The sequence below is a fragment of the Salvelinus sp. IW2-2015 genome, linkage group LG7, assembly GCF_002910315.2.
Source record: "Salvelinus sp. IW2-2015 linkage group LG7, ASM291031v2, whole genome shotgun sequence".
Taxonomy (NCBI): Eukaryota; Metazoa; Chordata; class Actinopteri; order Salmoniformes; family Salmonidae; genus Salvelinus; species Salvelinus sp. IW2-2015.
The window spans coordinates 32,848,305-32,861,959 of NC_036847.1; the positions used below are offsets into that span (position 1 = coordinate 32,848,305).

The 13,655-nt window shown below is 40.2% G+C and overlaps 1 protein-coding gene across 3 annotated transcripts in view; it reads right to left on the reverse strand.

The window, feature by feature from the left end:
• LOC111966109 (copine-9-like) overlaps window positions 1-13,655 on the reverse strand; it is a 78,783-nt gene that overhangs the window by 19,768 nt on the left and 45,360 nt on the right. For all 3 annotated transcript variants that reach the window (XM_070444598.1, XM_070444597.1, XM_070444599.1), the window contains one exon: window positions 9,148-9,211. In XM_070444598.1, the coding sequence (XP_070300699.1) occupies window positions 9,148-9,211 (64 nt within the window). The remainder of the gene's footprint in view (window positions 1-9,147; window positions 9,212-13,655) is intronic.

Genomic DNA, 13,655 nt, shown 5'->3' on the forward strand with positions numbered 1-13,655 from the left:
GATTTTAGACATCAACAGCAAACAAAAGCTAACCCAGTCACATCAAACTCAAATGACAGCTAACGTTCCCTTTTAATTTGTTTGATATTTATATCCATATTAATGTTGCTGCTGCATGATTTCGCCTGGTCATAAAAATAGCTAGCTGACGTCCGACACCGTTAGCGCTCTCTGGCAGGGGAAGATCAAATTCATATTTTTCAACATTGTTGCCATGGTCTGAGTGGAAAACAGCAAGGTTCATAAAAACCTGTGCTGTTGCAAATTAATAAATGCTAGAAGCAGGAAAAATTACGGTGGTTGAACCAACTTGCAAGTAGCCTACCAATAAGCACATTATTTTTCAAGCTATTAAAGTGGAACTGACAGCGTTTTATCTACTTTGCAGATATGAAACAAACAGACAATCATAATATCTGTAAAAAATATCACATTCCCAGTTTACGCTTCAAAACCAACTTTATAAGAGGTTAAAAATGTTATATTTGACAAAAAATGCATTGAATTTAACTTCAATTGCGCTGCTTTTGCGTGTTCGAGGGAAAGGCTACTATAATGTTGCAGTCTGATTTCAGTTTTTAAAGCTTGACAATGAATAACCAAATGACTAAATCTGCAACAAAACGCCATGCAAAGCAGAAACATGTAGGCCAATTAGAGCAACATTTGAGCAGTAGCCTAGGCTGGCTACTCAACTACAATATATTTTGAGTGCACCATACAGCAATGCTGAATTCAACGGCACCGGTGACCCCTACAAATCAGCCGGCTAGACAATCTGGACCCTCTCTTTCTAAAATGATCTGCCGAAATTGTTGCAACCCCTATTACTAGCCTGTTCTGCTACAGACCTATATCTATCCTACCCTGTCTCTCTAAGGTCTTCGAAAGCCAAGTTAACAAACAGATTACCGACCATTTCGAATCCCATCGTACCTTCTTCGCTATTCAATCTGGTTTCAGAGCTGGTCATGGGTGCACCTCAGCCACGCTCAAGGTTCTAAACAATATCATAACCGCCATCGATAAGAGACATTACTGTGCAGCCATATTCATCGACCTGGCCAAAGCTTTCAACTCTGTCAATCACCACATTCTTATTGGCAGACTCGACAGCCAATAAGTTTCTCAAATGATTGCCTCGCCTGGGTCACCAACTACTTCTCTGATATAGTTCAGTGTGTCAAATCGGAGGGCCTGTTGTCAGTACCTCTGGCAGTTTCTATGGGGGTACCACAGGGTTCAATTCTCGGGCCGACTCTTTTCTCTGTATACATCAATGATGTCGCTCTTGCTGCTGGTGATTCTCTGATCCACCTCTACGCAGATGACACCATTCTGTATACTCCTGGCCTCTCTTTGGACACTGTGTTAACTAACCTCCAGATGAGCTTCAATGCCATACGCAGTGCCATACGCAATGCCATACGCTCTTTCCGTGGCCTCCAACTGCTCTTAAATGCAAGTAAAACTAAATGCATGCTTTTCAATCGATCACTGCCCGCACCTGCCCGCCCGTCCAGCATCACTACTCTGGACGGCTCTGGCTTAGAATACGTGGACAACTACAAATACCTAGGTGTCTGGTTAGACTGTAAACTCTCCTTCCAGACTCACATTAAGCATCTCCAATTCAAAATTAAATCTAGAATCAACTTCCTATATAGCAAAAAAGCATCCTTCACTCATGCTGCCAAACATACCCTCGTAAAACTGACCATCCTACCGATCCTCGACTTTGGCGAAGTCATCTATAAAATAGCCTCCAACACTCTACTCAACAAATTGGATGCGGTCTATCACAGTGCCATCCGTTTTGTCACCAAAGCCCCATACACTACCCACCACTGCGACCTGTACGCTCTCGTTGGTTAGCCCTCGCTTCATACTCGTCGCCAAACCCACTGGCTACAGATTATCTACAAGTCTCTGTTAGGTAAAGCCCCGCCTTATCTCAGCTCACTGGTCACCATAGCAGCACCCGCTCGTAGCACGTGCTCCAGCACGTGCTCGTAGCACGTGCTCTCACTGGTCACCCCCAAAGCCAATTCCTCCTTCAGCAGCCTTTCCTTCCAGTTCTCTGCTGCCAATGACTGGAACGAACTGCAAAAATCACTGAAGCTGCAGACTCATATCTCCCTCACTAGCTTGAACCACCAGCTGTCAGAGCAGCTCACAGATCACTGCACCTGTACACAGCCCATCTGTAAATAGCCCATCTATCTACCTCATCCACATACTGTATTAATTTATTTATCTTGCTCCTTTGCACCCCAGTATCTCTACTTGCACATTCATCTTCTGCACATCTACCATTCCAGTGTTTAATTGCTATATTGTAATTACTTCGCCACCATGGCCTATGTATTGCCTTAACTCCCTTATCTTACCTCATTTGCACTCACTGTATATAGACTTTTTTTCATTTTTTCTATTGTATTATTGACTGTATGTTTTGTTTATTCCATATGTAACTCTGAGCTGTTGTATGTGTCGAATTGCTATGCTTTATCTTGAAAAGGAGACAGTTGCAAATGAGAACTTGTTCTCAACTTGTTACGTCCGTTGATGGAAGGATCGGACCAAGGTGCAGCGTGGTAGGCGTACATTTTTAATTTAATAAATTAACACCAAAAAAACAAGAAAGATAAACGAAACGTAAAGTTTTGTAGCGCTAACACAGCAACTATACAAAAACAAGATCCCACAAACTAAGGTGGAAAGAAGGCTGCCTAAGTATGATCCCCAATCAGAGACAATGATAGACAGCTGCCTCTGATTGGGAACCATACCAGGCCAACAAAGAAATAGAAAACATAGATTGCCCACCCTAGTCAGACCCTGACCTAACCAAATAGAGAACTAAAAGGATCTCTAAGGTCAGGGCGTAACACAACTAGCCTACCTGGTTAAATAAAGGTGAAATAAATAAAATAAAAAATCCATGCAGTGCAAAACAAATGTAAACATGTTTTACGTTTAAATGTTACAACAACCTACAGCTATGTTTGTTAGTTACTAAATACTTTTTGATTAGGGTCGCAGCATATTATGCACATCTGCAAGCATAGCAGCGAAGGCTGGACAAATATTATTTATATTTTCTTTTGTTTTAATATGTTAAAATGCTATATACACCATCCTATGTACATCAGCGGACTTTATAAAAGGGCCATATTTTTTCAAATAAAACAATTACCAGTTTGGGTCACAGTTGCCCCTTTAAAATGTTTTAAATAGTCTATGTCTGGCCTGCAAATTCATTGTGTTATTTCAATATGGTCTGTGCGTTGAATGAGTTTGACACCCCTTGGCTTGTGTATTTGGCATGGGCGGGCAGGCAAGTTCCCATTCAGTTGTTAAAAAGGGGGGGTGGGGGGGGGGGAGGTGGACAAGCATACATTGGCAGGCAAGCTGCAGAAGGACAAGCAGCCTACTATTCCCTTTTGTTTCAGTGCAATTTGGACGGCAAACTAGCTTAAAAAGTTTGAGAGGGTTTATCTAATGTTCCCTTATTAGATTTTAGCTCATCTTGCTCTGGCTAGCATTAGTTGTTGATCTCGTTGTTGTTGATGTGCATAGGCAACTGAGAGAGAACCTACCTTTTCATGGTTGTTTGATCAATAGGAATGTGAAGTTCCCAAATGTAAGTGGACTCCTGTGGTACTTACAGAAATCCATTCAGGTGTTGTGGCTTTTGGTGAATGTGTTGTAATGATCTAAAGTCGCGCTGTGGCTACTGCCAGTAAATACACAGTCCAGTTCAACGTGAATGATGAGAACTTGTTCTCAACTAGCCTACCTGGTTAAATAAAGGTAAAATAAATTGTAAAAAATGAAGAAATGATGGCAGGCCCGTGTGTGCACATAGGCCTATTGTAGCTCTGATTGGCTGTAGCGCACTGGCCCGTGTCTTGGACAAGACAGAGGTTTTTATTAGGTTTTATTTATGGCAGTGTCTATTAATTGTCCAAACACACAGCAGCTTTGCCATTCTAAATTGCTATAGAATTTTCACAAATTCCTTTGTCATTCCCAAACATTCTATGAATTTATGAAAATGTGAAAATGACCACATCTAAGCGCTCACTTCTGAGAAAATGTCTACAAAAAAAGGTGATATTCATCCTGGGGATGTTTATGAACAGATTTGAATAAGATTTAATGTTGCTAAAATGCTGTCATTTCCACTTTAAGGTCAGCAAAGTTGATTATTTTATTCAAATATACAAAGCCAAAATCATATGATAAACTATAGGCTAGATAAATAAAGTTTAAACATTATTAGAATAACTTAGATAGCTAAACAGAAAAGGCTACTTTAATTTGCCACTTTACAAGCTAGCCAGCTAACTCTATCAAATACTTTTTTTTAAATTATGTGATATGGCAAATAGAGTTACAGACCCAGCCTGACATTGCAAATTAGCTAACTTTTCCTTTAATTTCAATTTTTCACTGTGGAGTCAAGTGAGGGGACTAGCCTATGTTTCATGAAGCCATTTGAAGACTGTTTCTGACTGAGAGGTTTGTATATATGACATAATAAATTACGTATAATAAGTCTGATCCAATAACCTAGTTAATCATTACATGACTTTTAACACACTATCTATAGTAACTATCAGAGGATCTCTTTCGGCTGCTGCTGACAACGACTACATGTAAGTTGTTCTTCTAAACATAATAATTAAATGTCTGCATAGCATTTTGTCTTTATTATGGCAGATTAACTCATGCTATCTATCGCTTCTTTTTTCTTATTATCTGGAACCAGTCAAGCAGGTAGTCCAACAGCTTAGCAGTTGGACCTGTAGCAGGAGTTGGACCTATGGCCAAAAGGTGGCAGGTTCGAATCCAACTGTTTGTGAGAGGTCTGCTGTCAGGAGGGGTTGAGAGCAGAAGACACACTTTTGTTGTTCACTGTAACTAATGGACAGTAGATTGTATTGTAAAGAAGTCAGCCAGTGTTGACGTGGGTTATCATTCAAACAAGGAGATGCCTCCCTGGCCACCAGTTCATTTTTCTAAATTACTGTATGTTTGCATAATATAATAATACATTCTAAAAACCATGCTGGTATTATTTTGTTAATTATTTAATTAGTTCAAAGTATTACTATTTAATAGTAGTAGCCACAATTCATAAATGGCACCATGCAGGGTTCTATATGGAACCATTCAAGTTCAGTCAAGAACAACCCCTAGGTATAAAAGGGATCTATATAGAATCTTTAGGGGTTCCATATATGAAACAAGCGATGGAACCCTTATTTGTTTCTATAAACAACCTTTTCTTCTAAGAGTGTACAGAAGTAATCACATTGCATGGGGACTATTTATTTAGCTTGAGGCTCATCAATATGTATGGCTGTTTATGGTCTGTCGGTGGTGGTGCATCCGTTGATCGGTACAATGCTCTGTTTTGGGGAGTAGGACAGGTCCCTGGGGAGATGCAACGCTACTGAAGCATGACGTGTGGAGCCACCGTAATGAGCAGAGGCAGAGGGGCCTGACAGCAAGAGAGGGCATCGTGGGAAATCCCTTAGCAGCCAGTTTCTCAGTGACAGAGTAGTGAGCTCCGCCCACGCTCCTCTACATTTCTAAGAAGTCTGTCTCTGTCTCTCTTTGCAAATTTTGAAATGATATGACTAAACTCAACAAAAACAAGAAGAAACTGTATTATGAAGCCAAGGTCAAACTTAGGCAGGAAATACCAACAATGAGCAGTGAGTCGATTATTGTTATCGATCGATAATGACAAATCTCCTGGCATTGACAACTTAGATGGAAATCTACTGAGGATGGTAGCTGACTATGGCCACTCCTATCTGTCATATCTTTAATCTAAGTCAAAAGGAATGTGTAAGTCCTCAGGCCTGGAGGGAAGCCAAAGTCATTCCGCAACCCAAGAATGGTAAAGCAGCCTTTATTGGTTCTAACAGCCGACCAATCAACTGGCTGCTAGCTCTTAGGAAACTGTTGGAAAAAATTGTGTTTGACCAAATACAATGCTATTTCTCTGTAAACAAATGAACAGACTTTCAGCATGCTTATAGAGAAGGGCACTCAACATGTACTGCATTGACACAAATGACTGATGATTGGTTAAAATAAATGTATACTAAGAAGATTGTGGGAGCTGTACTGTTAGATTTCAGTGCAGCCCTTGATATTATTGACCATAACTTACTGTTGATAAAACTTAAGTGTTATGGCTTTCAACTTCAGCCGTGAATCCACGATATGGCAATTATCTAATAGAACATTTTTCTTTAATGGAAATTTCTCTTAATGTTAAACATTTAAAGTCTGATGTACCGCAGGGCAGCTCTCTAGGCCCTCTACTCTTTTATATTTTTTACCAATGACCTGCCACTGGCATTAAACAAAGCCTGTGTGTCCATGTATGCTGATGAGTCAACACTATACAGGTCAGCAACCACAGATAATGAAGTCACTGAAACCCGTAAGAAGGAGTTGGAGTCAGTTTTGGAATGGGTGGCCAGTAATAAGCTTGTCCTGAAAATCTCAAAAACGAAGAGATTTGTATTTGGTACAAATCATTCCCTAAGTCCTAGACCTCAGCTGAATCTGTGAATGGTGTGACTCTTGAGCAAATTGAGGAGACTAAATTACTTGGTGTTACCTTAGATCATGGGTGTCAAACTCTGGCCCGCGGGCCAAATCTGGCCCGCGGGGTAATTATATTTGGCCCGCGAGACAATACCAAATTACTACTAGAGCTGGCCCGCCGGTATTATACAGCGCATTCACCGCTAATACTACGAATCCCATAATGCTCTGCTGTTGTTTTCGCGCGCCAATCAGGACAGGACCCAGAAACGCCCTCTCCTCTGTGACAGTAGTCATAGCAACATAGACGCTACAACTGTCAGCGCGCTATCCCTTCCCAAAAATGGCGAAAAGAAAGGCAGAAAACAGGAGCTTTCTGGACAAGTGGGAGGCAGAATATCTGTTTACATATGTAAAGACAAACTGTTTGTCTTGTTGGTGGAGTCAACGTGGCTGTAAGTAAGGAGTACAACATTAGACGACACTATGAAACGAAACACCATGACAAATACAAGGACCTGGACATGACTCAAAGGAGCCAGAAAGTAGAGGGATGAAAAGAAGTTTGGTTTCACAACAGAATATGTTCAAAAAAGCCACATCACAAAGTGAGGCTGCTGTAAAGGCTAGTTATATAGTGGCAGCAGAGATCGCAAAATCAGCCCGGCCCTTTAATGGCTTGAATGGTTGATTGATTTATTATCATTTTATTTGTTAAATTATTAGCCAGTGGAGAAAATGTTTTTATTTTGGTATTTAAATCAGAAGGCTGCAAATAGAAAAGAGGYATACGATTTTTATTTAAATTTTATTTATTTAATAAATGAATGCCATTGATGTKTTTTTTCATTTGAAATTCGATTTTGCATGTCTCCACTATTAAATTATATATTGTATGGTAATAAGCGATGCTTGTTCCATATTCAATGTTAAAGCAAAACTTGTTTGGGTCCATATTAAAAGGTTCATTTGTTCAATGTTGGCCCGCAACTTTGTTCAGGTTTTACATTTTGGCCCACTGGGTATTTGAGTTTGACACCCCTGCCTTAGATTGTAAACTGTCACGGTCAAAATATATTGATTCAATGGTTGTAAAGATGGGGAGAGGTCTGTCCGTGATAAAGAGATGCTCTGCTTTTTTCACACCACACTCCACAAAGCAAGTCCTGCAGGCTATAATTGTATCTTATCTTGATTATTGTCCAGTGATATCAGGTGCTGCAAAAAAAGACCTAGTTAAGATGCAGCTGGCCCAGAACAGAGCGGCACATCTTGCTCTTCATTGTAATCAGAGGGCTAATATCAATACTGTGCATGCCAGTCTCTCTTGGCTAAGAGTTGAGGAAAGAATGACTGCATCACTTCTTGTTTTTATAAGCAACAATGTATAGGAAATTCCAAATTATTTTCATAGCCAAATTACACACAGCACTGAAACACACAATTACCCCACCAGACATGACAGCAGGGTTTCCCCCCCCAAAGTCCCCAGGTCCAGAACAAATTCAAGGAACCGTACAGTATTATACAGAGCCATGATTGCACGGAACTCCCTTCCATCTCATACTGCTCAAGTAAACAGCAAACCTGGTTTCAAAAAACAAAAAGCGATGCCTCATGGCACACCGCCTCTTCTCCATGTGACCTACTTGTTGTGTGTATGTACTGACATGTATAGTACCAGTCAAAAGTTTGGACACACTTACTCATTCAAAGGTTTTTCTTTATTTTCAAATGTATGTTTGAAAATATGTATGTTTCCTTATTTTCAAATCTCAAATGTTAAAATATATTTCATAGTTTTGATGTCCACTATTATTCTACAATGTAGAAAATAGTAAAAATAAAGAAAAACCCTTGAATGAGTAGGTGTGTCCAAACTTTTGACTGGTACAGTGTGTGTAACTGATGACACACATACGCACACATTAATGTTTTTAAATGTATGTGAATTCATTGTGAAGTATTTTGTCTGTAACGTATTTTTCATTAGGTGTCGGACGCCGGTAAGATTTGCTTTCGCCATTGGTGTCAGCTAATGGGTATACAAATAAAAATCTAAAACTTGTCACCAAATGGATGAGATGCTCAGAGTTGGAATGAAGGAATCTTATTAATACTGGAGGGTTTGACAGGGGAGTTGCGGATAGTTGCGCATGTGTGTGTGTGTGTGTGTGTGTGTGTGTGTGTGTGTGTGTGTGTGTGTGTGTGTGTGTGTGTGTGTGTAGTGTGGTGTGGGGTCGAGGGGAGCACTACAAAGGGAAATGTTCAAATGACGAAGTGAAACTTTTAACAGAAGAGGGACAAGGGAACGTCAGCCAATTTTGAAAATATAGAAAATATAAACAGATGGGATAAAAAAAAGGGAAAAAAATAAAAAGAGGTTGCCACCCTCCTGAAAGTCAACTACAGTATGTGAATGGCAAAGAGATACAGAAGAAGAAGTATCTTAGACATTATGAATCCAGATAATGCTTCTTGAGGTAGGGTTTACTGGCACACTTCTCCACAACAATGGCTGACTCGTGTCCTCCGGCTCAGAGGGGAATAGGTGACATGACAGATACTGACCCTACAGTTACTGAGCTCCTCCGCCGTGAAGATAATGGCCCCTAACTTCTTCCCAGGAATCCCGCTGTGAAAGACAGAGAGGGAGAGAGAGACAGAAAGATGTTTTAATACGAATCACATTACCATACATAGTCACAGGCCCGCTCTTTGTCTGAATACTGAGGCAACATTCATTAACAATGTAACCAGGTTGGGCAGGTTACTTTATAAATCTAATCCTTTACAGTTACTAGTTACCTGTCCAAAATTGTAATCAGTAATGTAACTTTTGTATTGCCCAAACTCAGTAACATAATCGGATAACTTGCAGTTATTTTTAGATTACTTCCCCCTAAGAGGCATTAGAAGACAAACATTTATATTACCATTTGAACAACATCTATTGCAGGTAAATCAATGTTACAGTTTACATAGCCGGCCATAAATGGATGTTTCATTTTATTTTATGGGTTGGTTATGGTAGGCTATGGTAGGCTTATTCTAACCCATTGCTTTCTACTACAGATAATAATATGATTAGGCTATATCTTTACATTAAATAAAATATAAGTCTGGCAGATTTTCACTCATTCCAATGCATTTAATAACCCTCGATCTTCAAGAATAGGACTTGGAAAAATGGAAATATACACTGAACAAAAATATAAATGCAACATGCAATAATGCAAGATTTTATTGAGGTACAGTTCATAAGGAAATTAGTCAATTTAAATAAACTCATTAGGCCCTAATCTATGGATTTCACATGACTGGGAATACTGATATGCATCTGTTGGTCACAGATACAGTAACTTTAAAAAAAGGTAGGGGCGTGGATCCGAAAACCAGTCAGTATCTGGTGTGACCACCATTTGTCTCATGCAGCGTGACATCCCCTTTGCAAAGAGCTGATCAGGCTGTTGATTGTGGCCTGTGGAATGTTGTCCCACTCCTCTTCAATGGCTGTGCGAAGTTGCTGGATATTGGCGAGAACTGGAACACGCTGAGGGGTGGCCAGTCCTCTTCTGGCTGTGTCGGGTGTAGATTATAACAGTGGCAAAAGGTGTTCAAACGTTTATAGATGACCAGCAGGGTCAAATAATAATAATCACAGTGGTTGTAGAGGGTGCAAAAGGTGAGTACCTCAGGAGTAAATGTCAGTTGGCTTTTCATAGCCGAGCATTCAGAGTTGAAAACAGCAGGTGCGGTAGAGAGAGAGAGTTGAAAACAGCAGGTGCGGTAGAGAGAGAGAGCTGAAAACAGCAGGTTGCGGTAGAGAGAGAGAGTTGAAAACAGCAGGTGCGGTAGAGAGAGAGTTGAAAACAGCAGGTGCGGTAGAGAGAGAGTTGAAAACAGCAGGTGCGGTAGAGAGAGAGAGTTGAAAACAGCAGGTGCGGTAGAGAGAGAGTTGAAAACAGCAGGTCTGGGACAAGGTAGCACGTTTCTGGGAGATTTTATTTCAGGTCATGAAACATGGGACTAACACTTTACATGGAGTTTATATTTTTGTTCAGCATAGATTAGACAAATTGTTTTACCTGAGCATAACCCAAAAACGAAAGACTTATTAGCCTACGCTGTTGTTTATCATTTTGTGGTCACGGAGCATTGATTGAGCTCATTGGTTGAGTTGGAAAATAAATGCTGCTCTCATGGAATGGTATGCTTTGAGCACTATACTGTGCTATTTGCATGTGAAAATGAATGCCATTTGCTGCATTTGCTATAGGCCTATTGTTTAAGTTTGTGTTGGTGACAGTTTAATATCTCAATAATTTGCAGCTGTTTTAAGTCTATCAAAAGTGCCGATGGATGATCTTTTTTATCAGTATGAATTAGATTGAGCAATAAAAGCCCGACTCGTGGTCTTCTTAAACGAAACTGTTTGTTGACAGTATGGAGCATGAATACCACAGAGGAGTTTAGAAGGAACTCATTCAGACTTTAATTCCATAGGCTGGGATGAAAAGTCTGACTGCATTCAACCCATACTGCATAGCACATTCACACAGCTGTATTTTCTTTTTTTGTTCTGCTTTAATGCAGTTGCCATCACATCAAGGTTAATGCTTTGTTTTTTACTTCCATTCAACTTAGTGGATTCACAAAGTGAATGAGAGCGAGGATAATGAAAGCCAGAGCAGACGAGAGGAGAGAGGTGTAAGAATGGGATGAAGCGTGAACGAGTGTGAGAGAAGATAAGCGAGAGGCTTATGCGACAGTTAGGGGCTTGCAAGGTCAACCCTGCAAGCTGGTCAATTACTGTGCAGTGGAGGTGGACTGCTGAGTAAACCTGAGTCACTCTGGGCTAGCTGCATCTCACTCCACAGCTCTCCACTCCACAGCTCTCCACTCCTCTCCTCCAGTCATTAGTAGGGACCTCTGACTTTCTCATCAAATGGATTTTGAGAAGGATGAGAGGAATTAAGGACATGCTATTGAGACTCTCCCCTGGTGCAGCTCATCCTCTCACCACATCGCTGTCCAATCAAACCATGTACAATCTCAGAGAGTCCTCACTGAGTTAAAGAGGTGACACAGTGCAATACTATTCCAGTGTGCAATTCTGACCGAGAATGGACACCCCTCATTATAATTACAAACCTCTGTTTTAACTATGAGGTGTTATACAGTGCCTTCAGAAAGTATTCACACCTCTTTAGAATTTTTCCAAATGTTGTGTTACAGCCTGAACTTCAAATGTATCAAATTGAAATTTTGTGTTACTGATCTACACACAATATTCCAAAATGTCAAAGTGGAATTTTGTTAGCACATTTTTTTTTTTATGAATAAAAAATGTAAAGCTGAAATATCTTGAGTGAATAAGTATTCAACCCCTTTATTATGGTACGCTTAAATAAGTTCAACAGTAACAATGTGCTTGACAAATCKAATAATACGTTGCATGGACTCATTCCGTGTTCAACAATAGTGGTTAACATGATTTTAGAATGACTACCCCATCTTTGTACCCCACAGATGAAATTATCTGTAAGGTCCCTCAATCGAGTAGTGAATTTCAAACACAGATTAAAAATATTCAAAAACATGCATCCTGTTTGCAACAAGGCACTTAAAGGAATAATGCAAGAAATGTGGCAAAGAAATTAACTTTTTGTCCTGAATACAAAGTGTTATGTTTGGGGCAAATCCAAAACACTGAGTACCACTCTTCATATTTTCAAGCATGGTGGTGGCTGCATCATGTTATGGGTATGCTTGTCATCGGCAAGGATGAGGGAGTTTTTTAGGATAAAATGAAACGGAATATCGCTATAAACATAGCAGCAGCGGTGTGTGGGTATTATCAGTGGGGAAGTCAAGCCAGAAAAAAAAGCCATATTACAACCTATGTGATAATGCATTGTTTGCTCTATAACCTGTTAGTTCATATGCCTTGCGACCGTGATATATGGGCCTAAACCAGAGAGCAACCTCTGTCCAGTGTAGTCCACAAAGCATATTGCATGTAACAAAAAGTTACATGACCTACATCATGGTCAAGCAAGTTAATGTTTTCACATTTTTGGGACTAATTATCAACTATGATTTAGAACCAGGGAGAGTTACCACAAGTCACAAAGACAACAGGCGCTGCCTCCACTATTTCAACACCATCAAATCACCTCTGCTTAGTCTAATTCACTGAAAACTAAAAGATACCAAAAACAATTTAGTCCAACCAACGTAAGCTAAATATGATTTGGCTGTCCATGGTTCTGATTTCTCTGTGGCTGTCTTTGTGTGTCTTTGTGTGTTTTGTGTGTGTGCTTTGTGTGTCTTTGTGTGTGTGTGGTGTGTGTGTGTCTTTGTGGTGTGTGTGTGGTGTGTGTGTGTGTGTGTGTGTGGTGTGTTTGTGGTGTGTGTTGTGGTGTTGTGTTGTGTGTGTGTGTGTTTGTGCAAGTACTATAGAAAACATATTGACTCACCCTACTTGTAGGGAAACAGCAATGCCATCCTCCTCTCCTTCATGTTGACGAAACGATCTATGTTTTTGTTGTAATAGGCTACCTGGCTAAAATAATCCCAGTTCAGCTCAACGCAGATTAGCTATTATTTTATACTTTTTTTAATCAAGGGAGGCCAAATGCTCGCTGGCTTCCCTTGCATTCAATAAGACGGGCGGCAACAATGTCATACTCTTTTTGACCAGACAGCATCAGATAGTCTCTGTATGTGTAACCCATCTAGGCCTGAGGGGCGCTGTTTCGCTCTCTCTGATGCTTTCWCTGGTGAGCTACATGCAACCTCTTGCGAATTGCAGGAAAATTATAAAACACAGAGAGAGTAATGAAATTATGTATTTTTCATTTTTTGGAACATATTTTGGGTAAGCCTGGCTTCCCTAGGCATCCACACCACTGAGGCACAAGCAAAATCTTAGAGGAAGCCTGGTTCAGTCTGCTTTCCAAAAGACACTGGGAGACAAAATGTACCTTTCAGCAGAACAATAACCTAAAAACCAAATCTATACTGGAGTTGCTTACCAAGATGATATTGAATGTTCCTGAGTGGCCTAGTTACAG